This window comes from Electrophorus electricus, chromosome 2 (assembly GCF_041902795.1).
Source record: "Electrophorus electricus isolate QZ-2024a chromosome 2, ASM4190279v1, whole genome shotgun sequence".
Taxonomy (NCBI): domain Eukaryota; kingdom Metazoa; phylum Chordata; class Actinopteri; order Gymnotiformes; family Gymnotidae; genus Electrophorus; species Electrophorus electricus.
The window spans coordinates 39,339,120-39,354,479 of record NC_137498.1 but is presented as its reverse complement, the minus strand read 5'-3'; the positions used below and the strand labels follow the sequence as shown (position 1 = coordinate 39,354,479).

Genomic DNA, 15,360 nt, shown 5'->3' with positions numbered 1-15,360 from the left:
CACACAGAACCTCTCATTTGCCTTCTACAAACAGTGGTAATTGCGCATGTCCTGGGTTGAAGGTACAATCAAGCTGGTATAAGAGAAATAGAACAGCAACTGTTTGTGAAACGGCAAGACTTGAGACCTAACTAATCTGTCTCTGACACACCTGGCTCACTGAACACAAGCTGTTTTATCTTATGTACAATATAAGCCCAGTCTTTTTCCTGGAATTCTGCCCCTAGATGCTTCCCTTCCATTCACCTTCTTAAAAGTTATTATCTTTCAATATCTGTGTTTCCCAGTGGAAGCCGTGCAACCCCAGAACCATGGCTTCTCTTTCCTTCCTCATTCAGCCTGCTGGGCTCTGCGAGCTTGCTATGATAAGCGCACGGAACTCCAAGTTTATTCGTTGGCCCCTCCCCATACTGCTGCTGCCTCCAGGCTGGTTTGTTGAATTAGGAAGGAGAGCGTTATCTCTGAAATGGCGGTGAGGAGCTGATTGCCGTCCTCATTGGTGGCACGGAGCACGTTTGCTGGGTTTAATAGGTGCCAGAGTAACCCGATCAGTGCAATAATTGTTTTTGCAGCCCTGGAAAATTAAGAAGACAATGTTTAGAATGCGTTCATTGGCTTGGTGCTTCTAGCCTTTTGCTCCCATGATATTACCATTTGCTTGGATGGCCTTGTGCACCTGGTGGGCAGACATTGAAAGAATAAAGAGAAGAGTAGAAAGAGTACTGGATAATGTGGAGGCAGACAGGTGATGAGGAGCTGCAGCGTGTCATCATTCTGACGTGAGTGGCCTTTCAGCAGGGTTACTGAAGACAGAGTGATGCAACATTCTTATGGGCCTGATTATATTTGGAAGGACTTTTACAGTCCGATATAGGTGTTTTACTGACATATTTTAGAGAAAACCTCAGAAAACTCGCTTTCACTGTGTCCTGTGAACATATGTTCAACTGAATAGATCTTAAATATATATGGAAAATGTATTGGTAAATAATATCAAGTGAATAATAGTTGTTCTTTGGAAGCATCTTCTTAAAAACGTTTTGACCAAAGATAAAAACTTGACTGTAGTGTTTAGCAAGTGCATTGTTTAAATCAAGTGCTATCAACATCCATGAAAGTAAAAGGTTGCTAATTACCAGCCAGCTACTGGACTGTCATGTTATCAAGCAAATGCATAGCCAGATTCCTGCTACACAATTTTTACCATCTCACCTCTTGCACAAAAAAAAAATGGGGAGGTGAGTGGACAGCAAGCAGCTAGACTATGACCAAAGTAAAGTCTCCTCTCCATTGTTATGAAGTTAAATGATTAAATGACTCCTACTGCTACTACTAATAGTAATATTGACCATTTCCCCCCCTCAGGTTGCTATGGAGTCGATGGTGAGAGTGACTCAATCATGAGTTCAGCTTCGGAGAACTCCACAGAGCCATGGTTCTGCGATGCCTGTAAAAACGGGGTCACGCCCAGCTGTGAACTCTGCCCTAGTCAGGATGGAATTTTCAAAGAGACGGACGCTGGAAGGTGTGTTTTTAACATCATTTTTTTTAACATTCCTTTCAGCATTTACTACCACCTTTTAAAGTTTATTTCTTTATTTGTTTTATTCATTTATTTCTGGAGTGTGATAGTTTAACTTTCTGGATTTTGCTCTGCTCAGCAACTTGAGAAAAATTGGTTTGTTGTTCATTAAGACCTTAGAGGAGAACCAACATGAGGCTGAGAATTCTCAGAGAGAAAGAGAAAGAGAGAGAGAGAGAGAGAGAGAGAGAGAGAGAGAGAGAGAGAGAGAGAGAGAGAGAGAGAGAGAGAGAGAGAGAGAGAGAGAGAGAGAGAGAGAGGTGGGAGGCTGTGCGGAGCGTGGAGACTCAAGCCACGTTATCGCTGATAGTGCTCCTCAGCTTGCCTGCACCCGAATTTGCTACTTCACTAGAGCATGAAAAACACAGCAAATTAAAGTGTGGAGCGCGTACTTGCCAGAGATGGATATCTTTATATTGGACTTCGGATTCCCATGCTCCAAGTCTGCATTTGAAATTTTGTCAGAAGAAATGGTCAAGTTAGAGCCTGTTCAAACCAGCAATTGAGGATTTCCTTGCCTGAAAGTGGTGAGGGAACAAAATTTACTGAAGCAGTGCATTTCTCTCCACAGCCTGGTTTTGTATTTGCATTATCTAGTCACAGCTTTGTTTGTGGGAATACTATATGCACTGTTAACCTCATAAATAGCCATGCATTAATATAAAGGCTAATGCAGCAGCCTAAGTTGAAAGGTCTATTCACCAGCATGCAGAAACACAGATGAACTGATCCATGATCAGTGTTAAGTAGCCCCATGGGCTTGTGTTCTCTTCAAAGGTGGGTGCATGTGGTGTGCGCCCTCTATGTTCCAGGTGTAGCGTTTGGAGACATCGACAAACTGAGGCCAGTAACTCTAACAGAGATGAACTACAACAAATATGGTGCCAAAGTAAGTACGAACATTTCCAGTATGACAGTGAGCTTGGTTTTACTTTACTCAACATGGCCTTCACTTTTGACAAGTGATATTTTTATTAACCAGGTATTTTGTAGCTTGACTATTTTGTCTTTATTTATGACTAAAGGCAATGAACTTGGCCCAAAGCAATCATATTTTAGAAGGACATACATCTGATTCTATAATAGAGACATCATGACATCCACTGACAATAACAGTAAAACATTTTATGACAGTAGTTAGTTTCTTTAGATATAATGTCACAATACCTGCTTTTCTAAAGTGTATTTCATGTATTTCATGTACTGTGTAGTGGGGATCAGCATTCCAGCAACCCCAGTACTACACTAGTACCATAGTCTATGGTATATGTAACACCTTTACTTAATCCACCTATTTGGGTCATTTAACGAAGGTTTCATAACAGTGCTACTTCTGCCTGCCTAGAATCTGTTCTCTGCATTTCTCCAAAGAATTTCCATGTTGAATTGTGATATTCTGACATTTTCTTTACCTGAAAGTAAGTTTTAGGGTCAGTAAGCCAGAATAGGGTACATATACAGTGAAGCAAATTCCTTTTAAAAGCACTTCAGTGTCTTCCTTTAATGTTTGAAATAAAATTGCCCCTGAAAAGGCTATTATTATTTTAATTTTGAGTTCATGTAATTGACATATTTTCAAGGTTCTGAAATGGTGACCTTCTACTTCATCAGGTGCTGACAAAGTCAAACAGGCTTTTAGTGTCTGGTTGTCCAGCTTATCATTAATGGAGAACTATGCAATAAAAATGAATTTAGTCACTTTATAATGATTATATTTGCACTTTCATATTCAATCTCTAATACACAACCATTATGCAGAGTTTACCCGATTTACTTTTTTGAAACTACAAATAATCTAAGGTGATTACTGCATGATATAACATATCAGTGTGAAGTGACAATAATACCAGTTAAAGACCATATAAATTCTAAATCTAGTTCATTTAAAAGTAATAGCAGAATGCCCAAGCCAGTTGTAGGCTGCTGTGGCATTTTTAAAAAGCATGTTGATCAATGGGCTCATATTTGGAAGTGTGTGTCTTGTGTGTGTGCAGGAGTGCAGTCTGTGTGAGGATGCCCGTTTTGCCCGCACAGGCGTGTGCATCAGCTGCGATGCTGGCATGTGCCGCTCCTATTTCCATGTGACGTGTGCTCAGAGGGAGGGTCTCCTCTCCGAGGCTGCTGCCGAAGAGGTGAGCAAAGGCTGCGCTATTTCTGGGCGTTTGCACCCACCCAGGGTGTAGGCATGATGGAGGATCTAGTTCTTCATGGGCAATCATGGCAGTAAAACAAACACCAGTGTGCTCCTGTCAGATTACAAGAGAATAATTGGTCTGCCAAAAACATGGTGATAATAAATACTGATTCCCACTTGGGAATTTTATGATGGGTTAGTTTAAAAGATTTAAGTTGGACATGTTCCTCTGACAACTCTAATGTGAAAATTTCTTTAAACTCGATGATTTTCTCAATAGACTTTTTGAGCAAACCTATCAGTTTCTTTCTCTTCCGTTTAATCCGTCATAGAGCTATATCCTCTCATAAAGCCCATGTGTGGAAGTTCTGTTTGCTGAAGTGTGTGTGTGTGTGTTTGCACCCATGCATGTATGTCTCTGTGCATGTATGTCTGCATGCATGCATGTCTGCATGCATGCACAGTGTAATAAAGCAGCTCTAAGCTGCCCTGAGCCATTCTTCATTTCTGAGGCTCTCCTTATGCAGGTGTGCTCATGTCCTGCTGCCACCAAGCAGGCTCTCAATGCATGTTGGGAAAAATGGCACACTACAGCTGGGATACAGGAGACATTAGGATTTATGCTTGCTGATGGCCTTCGCCAAGATGCTGTGATTATCAAACAGCCCCCTGGATGCTGCTGCTGCATATGGAATACTGCAGGGCCCACTACAGAGGAGAAAGTTGTCTCCCTCATTCAGGCACTGCCAAGAGTGTTAGCTTATTTTCACCGCTCCATACCTGCAACTGTTTAGTGAGATCAGACAGGCTCAAACATCAAGCTGTCAAGACACCTATTAACTCCATGTTATTTGTATTGAAAAAAAACAAGAAAATCTTGGTGTTAATTGTAATGGTTTGTTCTCCTTCCTGATTTACACTGGGGATCAACTAACCCCAGTGTAACAAGTTCAGGAATTCTCCTAGTGCTAGCCCATGGTTACAGCCCATCAATTTTATGGCCCAAGTATGTAGGCTGTATCAGAGGGGCCTGTGGCACAAAGGTGACGCTCAGCACTGATAAACACTTGGGGATGGGGGGTGTTGGTGGGGGCCTGCTCGCAGCAATCCACTTAAACCACTCAGCTGTGCAAAGGGCCTGGTATCAATGGCTAGGCGCGCTGATAGTGTCCAGCGAGAAACCTTAAGCCTAAACGATTCGGTGGGCACAGGGAAAATGGTGGTTCCACTGGTGGCCTCAGGGGGAGGGGAATGGTCAGGTTTTGCACGTGGGCGGATGTGCACAGGTGGAATTCAGGGCTGCTGAGGAGAAATATCACCTTTGTAATGGCTCAGATGTGACACAGCATTTCTTATTCTTAACATTATGGGCCTGTAACATCTTTCATCCCAAGGGAAATTTGTGTGTAACAGCAGCACTGTTTAGCATAGAACAGACACAACAATGCAATAAAATATGTTGAGATAAAACATAATGAAATGACATAAAATAAAAATAAATACCTCTAAGAGTTGCATCTGTTATCTACCAGACATAAAGTAATGTATTATCTCTCACATTACATATTGATAATAAAAACTGTTTGGAGCGATTCTTAAGTAGTTATCCGTGAGAGAGTGAGGAAGACGAGGAGTAGTTAGAATTATAGTCTATTGCGCAGTGATTGTGTATGAAGGCAAACAGCATAAGGCATCAGTAACATTCTAGTCCCATGTTGCTGCAGCAAGGGGAGGAGTTATACAGTTTAATGTGTACCTGCAAAAACATCTTTCTGTGCCTCTCGGTGGAACATTTTGGGGGGGATCAGTGCCGCTGATGGTGCTCTTCATCTTAACAAGTCTGTCCTGAAGGAGTTGGAAGGTGTTGTGTAGAATCCTCATCACCTTATTAAGCATCCTGGTTCAGTTCCAACTCCTATGACAGAGCAGGCTTTCCTGACAATCTTTTTCAGTCTGGAGCTATGTCCTTTATATCCTGGTCCAGCACACCACTGCCTAGAAGATGGCACTGGGTACTCGGTGCTGAATGATTATTGGCCCCCATGGATAATAAGATCCAATATTCAGCATTTTCCCTATCATCATAATTGCCACTTGAACTTGTTTCCTTGACAATAAAAGTGTTGTTGTTGTTTTATATATGTACGGATTTGATGCAGCGCTGATGGGGGGGGGGGGGGTGTTTGGGGGGGGGGACAGATGTCTGTAGTCTGGCCCAAATGTCCAGCCCATAGTGTTATTGGGTTACTTGAAATATGGATGACGCATCAAGTATAACACGCAAACACCTCTATAGTCTCTCTGTCACAGTGCTGTTGGATTGGTATAAATGTTGGACCACATCAGACCCAATCAAACATGGTTTTCAGTGTTTGTGATTAATGTGGGAATGAAGCAGCGCCTGCATTCATGTCAAGGTTCAGCCACTCAGCTGCCAAAAAGCAAAATGCACTTGGTCATATTTCACTCACCCTCACACACACAACTTGAGATGATGACTGTCAGTATACTTTTTGCAGAGTTTTTGTTCCGATGCACAAGTACACTCTAGCCAAACAAACGTGACTCATGCACGCAGTATAAAGCCTGCCTGAAGCATCACATTTGTTTGGTCAGAATGAGGTTTCTGTGTATGGGAGCACACATAGTGTGCAGACCCATTCTGCTTCTATAGTAGTTTGAATGCATTTGGATCATGTGAGCCTAAATCCCATTTTACACCAGATGTGCAGTGGCTGCTTGCTAAGTCACACCGGATGTGACTTACTCAGTTATCTGCATGTATAGGAACATAATGAAAAATATTCCTGCGAATTGGAATGAGCTTTACAGAAGCCTTCCATGGGAATGATAATACAGTATCTGTTAACAACTCAGTAATGGCGATTGCATTTTTTCTGCATGATTTAATCTTTAATCTGGCAAAAATTCTGTTGTACCATTTTTGGGTAGAAACTGTTGGTTTGCCACATGGCAAGCAGCAAAAATTGACCCAAAGAACTTTTGCACTTGCTGCAAACATTAGTTTCAATGCTGCATACCACATGCAACTAGTGTAAAAGATTGCACTGATAGGTGCATGTGCCTGGCTCATGACATGGAGCATCTAGGGTAAAATGGGGTGTGCACACATGGCACACTATGCAGACAAGCATAAAACATTGTTATACACAATTTCTGGTCAATTTCATTACTATTTTCATTCAGTAAAAGTACACACATCTACCAACATGCTACATCTAAGGATTCTACTGTTTGACTTGGGCACAACAGTTGTGAGTAAGAGTTGGATTATTGCAAATTTTCACACTACAAATATCAAATTTATGGTAATATCGGTTATCAGTGTCCTTGATCACCTAATAGTCAGTATTGATATCAGCCATGAAAAAAACATATCGGTCGACTCCTACTGTATACCACTGCCTGATAGAACCTCTTGTTTCAGCAGGATCTTGTTTCAGACATTGTAGGAGTGCAGTCTCTGCAGGAAGTAGTTGTCTCTGGCCCTTCGTATAGCAGGCCTCCATGTTCTTGGTCTAATGCAGTCTGTCATCTGTACTCCAAGGTATTTTTAGTAGTGGACATGGAGGCATAGGTCAAAATACGCTAATTCTGGCACAAGTCCATGACCAGCTATTCTGTCTTGCTGATATTTAGCTGCAATGGTTCCGGTTATGCCACTCCATGAAGTTGACAGTCAGTCCACTGTATTCTGCCTCCTGCTGCCTACTGATGCAGAGTCATCAGAACATTTCTGAAAGTGCCATGAAGTTAGAGGGCCACAGAGTGAACAGGAAAGGAGAGAGAACAGTCATCTGAGGGGGCCCCTGTACAGGCTGCTTTCTACTCTCACATACTGATAAGGTAGTCTGTAGTATAGTTCATAAGTGGAGCATCCAGCTGCATGTATCTGAGTTTATCTCCCAGCAGTAAAGGCTGTATGGTGATAAAGGCACTGGAGAAGTCAAAGAACAAGAAGTCAAAGGGAATGCCTTTTTGGGCACAAGCATCAGGCATGTTTTCCAGAATCTGAGAACCCTACAGAGTCTCAGGCTTGAACGTATGTGGAAGGACTCCACAGAGCTGTTCTGCTCATCTCTTGAGTACCTCTGCGCTCACTCCATTGGATCCTGCTGCTTTGAATGTTTGCAGTCTTTCAAGTTGCACTTTCACCTGTTCACATGTGAAGGTTGGTATGAATGGAGAGGGGAGAGGGGCAGTTCCAGGGACCTGAGCACTGCTAGCAGGGGGCTGTATAGTGATTTGGGAATGGTTGAGGGGCCAGGGGGCCAACAGTGATTCCAGTGTGTCAATCTTTTAAAGGTTTAACTCATTTAACTTGTTCAACTCTTTTTGCCATTAAGGAGAGTCTTTATGTCCCTAGTAATCTAGGGTTTGGTATTAGGAAAACACCATACTGTGCTGGTGGGCAGGACATTACTCACACAGAAGTTAATGTAACTTGTGATGCATTCTGTCAGCCCATCTATATCCTCACCTTAAGGCTCAGTTAGAAATTCCCAGTACTTAACCTAGAAACAGGCTTTCAGTGCTTCAGACCCACCCTGCGACCATATTGTGAAAGATTTTGGTGGTAACAGGTTGCCAATAAACTAAAGCCTTGTATAGGAGTGAGCTGGACAAAGTTATGATCTGATCTGCCAAATGGTAGGACAACCATGGAACAGAAGCTCGTCGGTTTCTGTGAAAAAATGGTAGCGGAACGTTTCCTGGAAGCCACGCCATAAAAAGTGGGGAAATTTACAGACCTGTTGTTGTGGTGTATCCGTCACAGTTATCTGCACGTGCAGAAACTACTGTCTGGTGTGCCGGGTGTCATTACCACAGAGTGCAGAAGGGGTGAGCATGCCTCTCAGTACACACTCCTATCTCACCTGATAATGAAATCATACATTAAAATTATCAGGCATACTGGGATTGGAGAACACAAAATGATTTCTTGAGAAATTGCCATGTAACAATATCTAGAAATGTGAGAGGATACACAAAACTTTAGAGCTTATATATTGTGTTTTTAAATCCATGAACTTGCATTGCGTGGTTCTCTGTGCACACTACATCAACTAGGAGCTATAATTGGACACTAATATTATAAGTTTAATTTAAATTTTGTTTAGATTGTAGCTATGATTAAATACTTAAAGGCTTTTTTGGTTCAGATCTTCCCACTGCCAGCATGGTTGTATCCTGGCAACAGCTTCTTGACCAGATAAATTGACACGAACAAATTCCAGCCCACTGGCTTGTGATCTGTCAAATTAACTAGCTGCCTTGGTTCAGTTTTGGATGCTCAATTTGTAGCCAGAAAAGAACACGCTGTAACTAGCAATAAGACAACAAACCATATTGCATCTATTTATCCCAAAGAATGCACATGCTCACAGTATCCAGCACACACTTCATCTACTTTGTATGAACATACTGCAACCTTTAGACATCTCTCCATGAGATCTTATGCACTCCAGCTTGGTCTCGTGCATTCACATATAAAACTGTTCGCCATGTCTGCCTGTCTATGGTCATGTTTCTCTGCAGGACATAGCCGACCCATTCTTTGCCTACTGCAAGCAGCATGCTGACCGCTTTGACAGGAAGTGGAAGAGGAAGAACTACCTGGCCCTGCAGTCCTACTGCAAAGTGTCTCTGCATGAGAGAGAGAAGCAGCTCACCCCTGAGGCCCAGGTGTGTTCTAAAACACCACCAAAGTTGCCAAGCCTCACAGTTCACTGCCCTCTGCAGGATCAAAGCATTCAGGTTCTCTAGTTCCTCCACTGTCCATAAGCTCTGCAGTATTAGTAACTTAATGACATTTAGAGCTCATTTCTGTCCCGTTTTGGCTGTTATACACTGTATATGGACTCAAGACAATGGAAGTGCTATTTTACAATATTGTCAGCATGCAAATAACCCAGAGATTAACCATTATTAGAAGACTTTAGCTTGAAACAGCTCTAGGATTGGATCTCCCTTGTGGTTTCTTTCCTAATGATGTGTGTGGGTCGATCCCCAGGCGAGGATCACCACACGACTGCAGCAGTACCGGGCCAAAGCGGAGCTATCACGGAACACACGGCCGCAGGCCTGGGTGCCACGAGAGAAGCTGCCCCGCCCACTCACCTCCAGTGCCTCAGCCATCCGCAAGCTGATGCGCAAGGCCGAGCTGATGGGCATCAGCACGGACATCTTCCCCGTGGACACGTCGGACACCAGCGCCAGCGTGGATGGCCGGCGCAAGCACAAGCAGCCTGCCCTCACCGCTGACTTCGTCAACTACTACCTGGGTGTGTGCCCATTCTGTGCTAACAGACTGAGCAGCTACTAACAGTAAAGCTAAAGCTGTCACTGACACAGAACAATGGTTTTCGCACTTTGTTTTGTTGACAATGTCTTTACAGCAGTACTGTATTTCGGTGGTATTTTATGCCATTTTCAGAGCCCAAAAGGATAGTGGACATTGAAGTACATCTCTTAAACATATCCTCTATGTCCAACATAACCATATCATTGCTAATAACCATGTTTGTTGTTCGAGTATTGCAGAATTTTCTATCATGTTTTAAATATTTTTCCATAAGTCCTTTTCTTGTGGTTATATAGTAAACACCTGGAGTATGGAATATAATGTGTGGGTGGCTGGCTGTGGCTTACCCTTTAAAGGCGCCCATTAGGGCCATTCCATAGACTGGCCTGCATGTTCGCTGCTGTGTTTCTCAATGGGCAGCCTAGAGAAACACATGCCTCGAACTATTGTAATGTTCTAAAGACCTTAAAATGAGCTCACTAAGCACATTAGTTGGCCATCCAGAAATGTGCTGTTTACGGCTGCCTCCGAAGCTTTGCTCATTTGAATGTAGAAATCCCCGTGTCCCCGCGTTACTACTCATCCCTCACTGCAAAACAGCAGGCAGAATTAAGAAAGTGAGTGCCAGACATGCATTTCACTCGGTATGTGGCCTTGCACAGAGCCACTCGCCCTCCAAATGAGTGATGCTAAGAGCAGATGTGTGGGGTAACCTTGGGTGCACACTCCATTACGCTCCAGCAGGAGGCCTACCCTCCTTCAGTACTCTCACTCTCTCCCTCTCCCTGTCTCTCTCTCTCTCTCTCTCTCTCTCTCTCTCTCTCTCTCTCTCCCTCCTTTCTGTCTCTCTCTTTTTTGCTCTCACTCTCTCTCCCTCCCTCCCTCCCTCTCTCTCTGATGTGCTATTTTTCCTGTAAGTAGATAACCATCTTCACATTGATCTGTGTGTCCATTGGTATTCAGAGCGGAACATGCGGATGATCCAGATCCAGGACAACATCTCAGAGCAGAAGAACCTGAAAGACAAGCTGGAGAGCGAGCAGGAGAAACTACACGTGGAGTACAACAAGGTACAGGAGAAAAGGAGAAAACCACCACCACACCCTCCAGGTCCTCTTGTGTGACCTGTGCAAGCAGGCGAGGGTGATTAATAACCGGAATCAGGGTGAAGTTCTTCTTCTCTTCCTTCTGTTTAGTGCTTCAGTGCCTTCCTTGCATAGCAGACATTTTCTTTTAAATAGCATGTGAATGACATCCTCCTCCTCTGCCTAACACCAATTGTCCTCCATTTATTTACCTGAACGTTACTTAAGAAGCCAGCCACGGGAAGAAATAAACTAGCATACATGGAATATATTGACATGGAATCCTTTTATGCAGTAGGCCACACCTACCATACTCTTCTTCTTCTCCCCCCACCAACACAGTCAGCCACCTGCACCACAACTGCTATTACATAATTTCCCTGGCTTTTCTTGAGTGTGTGACCCCTGGCAGTATGAGATTCCATGAGTCCTGGACTTCTGAGGGGGAAGGCTGTAAGCGGAGGGAGTTAATGTTGCGTTCACTATTCCTGCGCGACACATATTAAATGTTATTAATGGAGTGTGTGTTGCTAATTGCTCCGCTTGAATCGCTTTAAGATGACTCTGGCCTTGGGAGAAGGCGGTGACAAATTGCTGTTGGATACAGTGGAACTGGTACAGCACACATAATGCAGATATATGTCTAAAACATGGAGGACGAGAGTACAAACTTTGAAATATCGGTGATGCTGCTCTCTGATGTTGTCCCTGAAGAGATAACTGGAGGCCACATTCTCTAATCAAAGTGCAGTGTAAATACATAGTCAAATGTAATATAGGAGCACAAATTGCTCATATAACAAGACTCAGTAGTCATGTACCAGTCAGTTCAAAATGATGTCTCTGATGACTCTAATCTTGTGTCTTTGAACATTTGTTGATATGTGCAAGCAAACCACAGGTTTTAAGTTAATAGCATTGAGTCTACCAAGCAGAGGTTTCTGAACCTTTGACCCAGGTGTGCTTTCAGCCTCAGGATGGGTGTGAGCCTCTCGTCTACACAAACTGGGTTTTTTTACTTTTTATGTTAGCTCTCTGTGCATGGTCTCATCTTCAAATGGGAGGGAGATAAGAGGCAGCACTCTCCAGTTTGGATTCCCACTCCCATAATAACTTCACCTCTCCACTGTTCCCTCTCATCATCCTCTCTATCGCTCTGCTGCCTGCCGCTTATCTGCTGTCTGGAGCTCCGAGGGGCCTCCGCACACTCAAATGCCAGCGCTTAGGGTGTGTGTGCGCGTGTGTGTGTGTGCCTGCGTGTGTGTGTGCCTGCGTGTGTGTGCACATGTGGGTATGTGTGCACGTTTGTGTTGGTGTCTGTATGTTTGTATTCTCTCCTGTGTGAGGGATGTGTACTGGGGAAAGTGGGGTGCTGTTTCTCTATATTTCATTGTTTGCTCCAGCTTTGTATATGTCTTAAGTTCAAGATATTGTATCACATATGTGTTTTAGGGGGCAGTGATTGGGTTTATAAACTTTTTATGTTTGCTCATATACTTGCATGTGCCCACTTGAACATTCACTGCATTACCCTTGTATTTGTGGACAGTTTTTCATGCAGCTGTGTGTGTGCGTGCATGTGAGTGTGTGTGTGTGTGTGTGTGTGTGTGTGTGTGTGTGTGTGTGTGTGTGTGTGTGTGTGTGTGTGTGTGTGTGTGAGTGTGTGTGTTAATGGACAGGTGCCAGGCCTGTCCTTGTCTTATCTTATCTGCAGCCATGTGACTCTTTTATCTGCAGCTGTGCGAGTCTCTGGAGGACCTACAGAATGTCAATGGGCTTCTGAGGACGGAGGGCCAGGCCATGTGGAGCATGATGGGAGGCATCCTGGGACAGGTACACTGCCCGTCATATGTCTGCACCTTCAGCCCCACACTCCCTGTCTCTCCTCCCAGCTTTTCTGCTACCAGCACTGCTCTTCACTCACTCATACCCACACACAAATACACAGACTCTGCTCCTCATATCACTTCTCTTCATCATACCGACAGTGTGCTCACTGAAGCTTTGATGTACAGACTGAAGAATTGAAACATATCATAGTTAAAATTAACAGACATAATTATAGTCTTTGGGGTGCATTTTATACAGTCTGTACATTTATACTCTGTTGCCATGCACAGTTTCTTTGCCTTGCTCTGCCTCATAGAGACATAAAGACATAATTCCTGTGGTCTGAATGAGATGGAAGATGGATAGCAGTAACTGTCAGTAACATGTTTATAACCACATGTTTCTGATGAAGTTTAAAGGTGTGATAAGCACGTAGTGGCACATGCCCCAGGGAGAGAGTTTCTTCTGGAGCATCACCTCACCCCAAAAAAACGAGTGTCAGCTCAACTTAAAAAGAAGCAGGCGAGTCCACTTATGCATCATTATATGCCAAAATTGCTTCTGATCATTTCAGGCTTCTTTTTATGAGGTGATTTTTTTTTGTTTGTTTATTTGTTTGCTTTTTTGGCAGCAGAACACTCCAGTGCTTGAACCAGTGTCCAATCAGTCAGTGTTCTGAGATTCACATTAACAGATCCCTTGCTGTTTTCTGTTGGTCATATTTGAGTTCTCGGAGCATTGCGAAAGAGAAATCCACACGTCGGCCTGTCACGCTCACACCATGGGAATGAGATGTGATTGAGGGAAATCTAGATTGCGGGCAGCACTCCCATGGGGTTGCTAGCGTCGGGTAATTCCCCCTGCTGTAATGACTCTCCTGTTTGCGAAATTCTTTCATTTGTGCTAACTGATTGACCTGTCATTGGCCGTGCTCACAGCCCACACTCAGCAGCTAAAAGCTCCTGACCCCTGCACCCCCCTTCACTATGGCAACAGCATCGCTGAGGTGCGTCGCCATGGGTGACGGTCACTTAATGAATGAGAAACGCGAAAGTCTGACATGTTCTGTGCAACCTTTCTTTGTTAAATACCAGTGCTCACTAACAATGCCATTTGCCATGGTGTGTGAGACTCAGTACCAGCTAAGAATATTTATGTAAGAACATGTGAAAGATTGTCCTGGGCTTATTTAAACCTGAATTTTCTGAACAGTTGCAATTAGATAGGGTATAGCTATTAAATTTTTTTTTTTTAAAGATAAACAATATATAACATTTGACATATCTTTATTGAACAAATGATTTTAAATGATAAAAGTCCTTAATGGAAAAGTAAGTTGAAGCCTTAAATTTACTAAATATTGAGGCTGATATTAATGAAATAGTGTAGTCTAGCGTAGCTACCTCATCTGTTGGCAATAAATTCATCGAGATAGTCTCTGTAGCTGCTTATCTGTCCTGCACAGACGTTTGAGGTATTTTGGAATAATTACACTTTATAAAACTATTCTGGTATAATTATGCGATGTCTTGCTTGATTAGCCATTTTGAGATCACATCACAGGATTTCAATAGGACTGAGGTCAGCACTCTGACTTGGCCATTCGAAATGCAGAATTTATTCTGTGTGATGAACTCAGTAGTATCAAAGTCATGCTGCATGACCATACCCCTTTTAGATCACAGGCAAACATGGTGATGTTCTGCCATTGAATTTCATCTGGAGACCTTGCAGGAGACAGAGGATTTTAGGTCAACAAGACCAAGAGACAGCAAACCTGTACATGCTTCACAATTGGGACTTAGTTTTCACATTTGGAGGTAGGCACTTCTAGTCTTAGTAGTGTTCTACACAAGGTCTGTATATGTAATTATAAATAATAATTTTTAAAAACGCTGTAGTAGTGATGCGATGTTTTTCTTGATAGTTTCCTTCATCATAGTTTCCCATGAAACGCCACTCATGTACTGTGGTAGGCTCATGAACACAGATGTTGTTAAGTGCTGCACATGTCTGCAGAGCCTTAGCTGTCACCCTGGGGATCTTTGTCACTAGTGAGTGGATTCTATAGCAAGCACGTGCACTAATCAACCATCTGGCTGACTGGACTAATGGAGACCCACGTCTTTAGAAATCCGTTTGTCTCCCTTATCAGTCTTATTAGACCTCTTTCTGTTAAAGCACTCTCAATTCTCTTTTGACTGGGCCATATTGTACATATTGTTATTTTCATAATTGCAGAATCCAACTGTTAAAAGCAGGTAACCAGAATTGTGTGCTTTCTTGTATGTGGCAAACTCAGACTTTAATTGAATAGAACATCAGTTCCAATTATCTTCTTTTAAAGAGGTTATTTTTGTAGCAGTTCACATAGTTTTGTTGTATGTGTACACATACTTTTATT

At 43.0% G+C, this 15,360-nt stretch overlaps 1 protein-coding gene across 18 annotated transcripts in view; it reads left to right on the top strand.

Moving 5' to 3' along the window:
- Positions 1 to 15,360, top strand: part of phf14 (PHD finger protein 14) — a 58,091-nt gene that overhangs the window by 9,871 nt on the left and 32,860 nt on the right. For 16 of the 18 annotated variants that reach the window (XR_014118784.1, XR_014118779.1, XR_014118783.1 and 13 more), the window contains exons 5-11: positions 1,366 to 1,525; positions 2,360 to 2,471; positions 3,577 to 3,714; positions 9,276 to 9,494; positions 9,751 to 10,021; positions 11,005 to 11,111; positions 12,864 to 12,959. Coding sequence is in view for 14 of the 18 variants with exons in the window: in XM_081703022.1 (XP_081559148.1) it covers positions 1,366 to 1,525; positions 2,360 to 2,471; positions 3,577 to 3,714; positions 9,276 to 9,494; positions 9,751 to 10,021; positions 11,005 to 11,111; positions 12,864 to 12,959 (1,103 nt within the window). In the remaining 4 variants the exon portion in view is untranslated. The remainder of the gene's footprint in view (positions 1 to 1,365; positions 1,526 to 2,359; positions 2,472 to 3,576; positions 3,715 to 9,275; positions 9,495 to 9,750; positions 10,022 to 11,004; positions 11,112 to 12,863; positions 12,960 to 15,360) is intronic. The other 2 variants (XM_081703040.1, XM_081703029.1) reach the window with 1 other exon arrangement.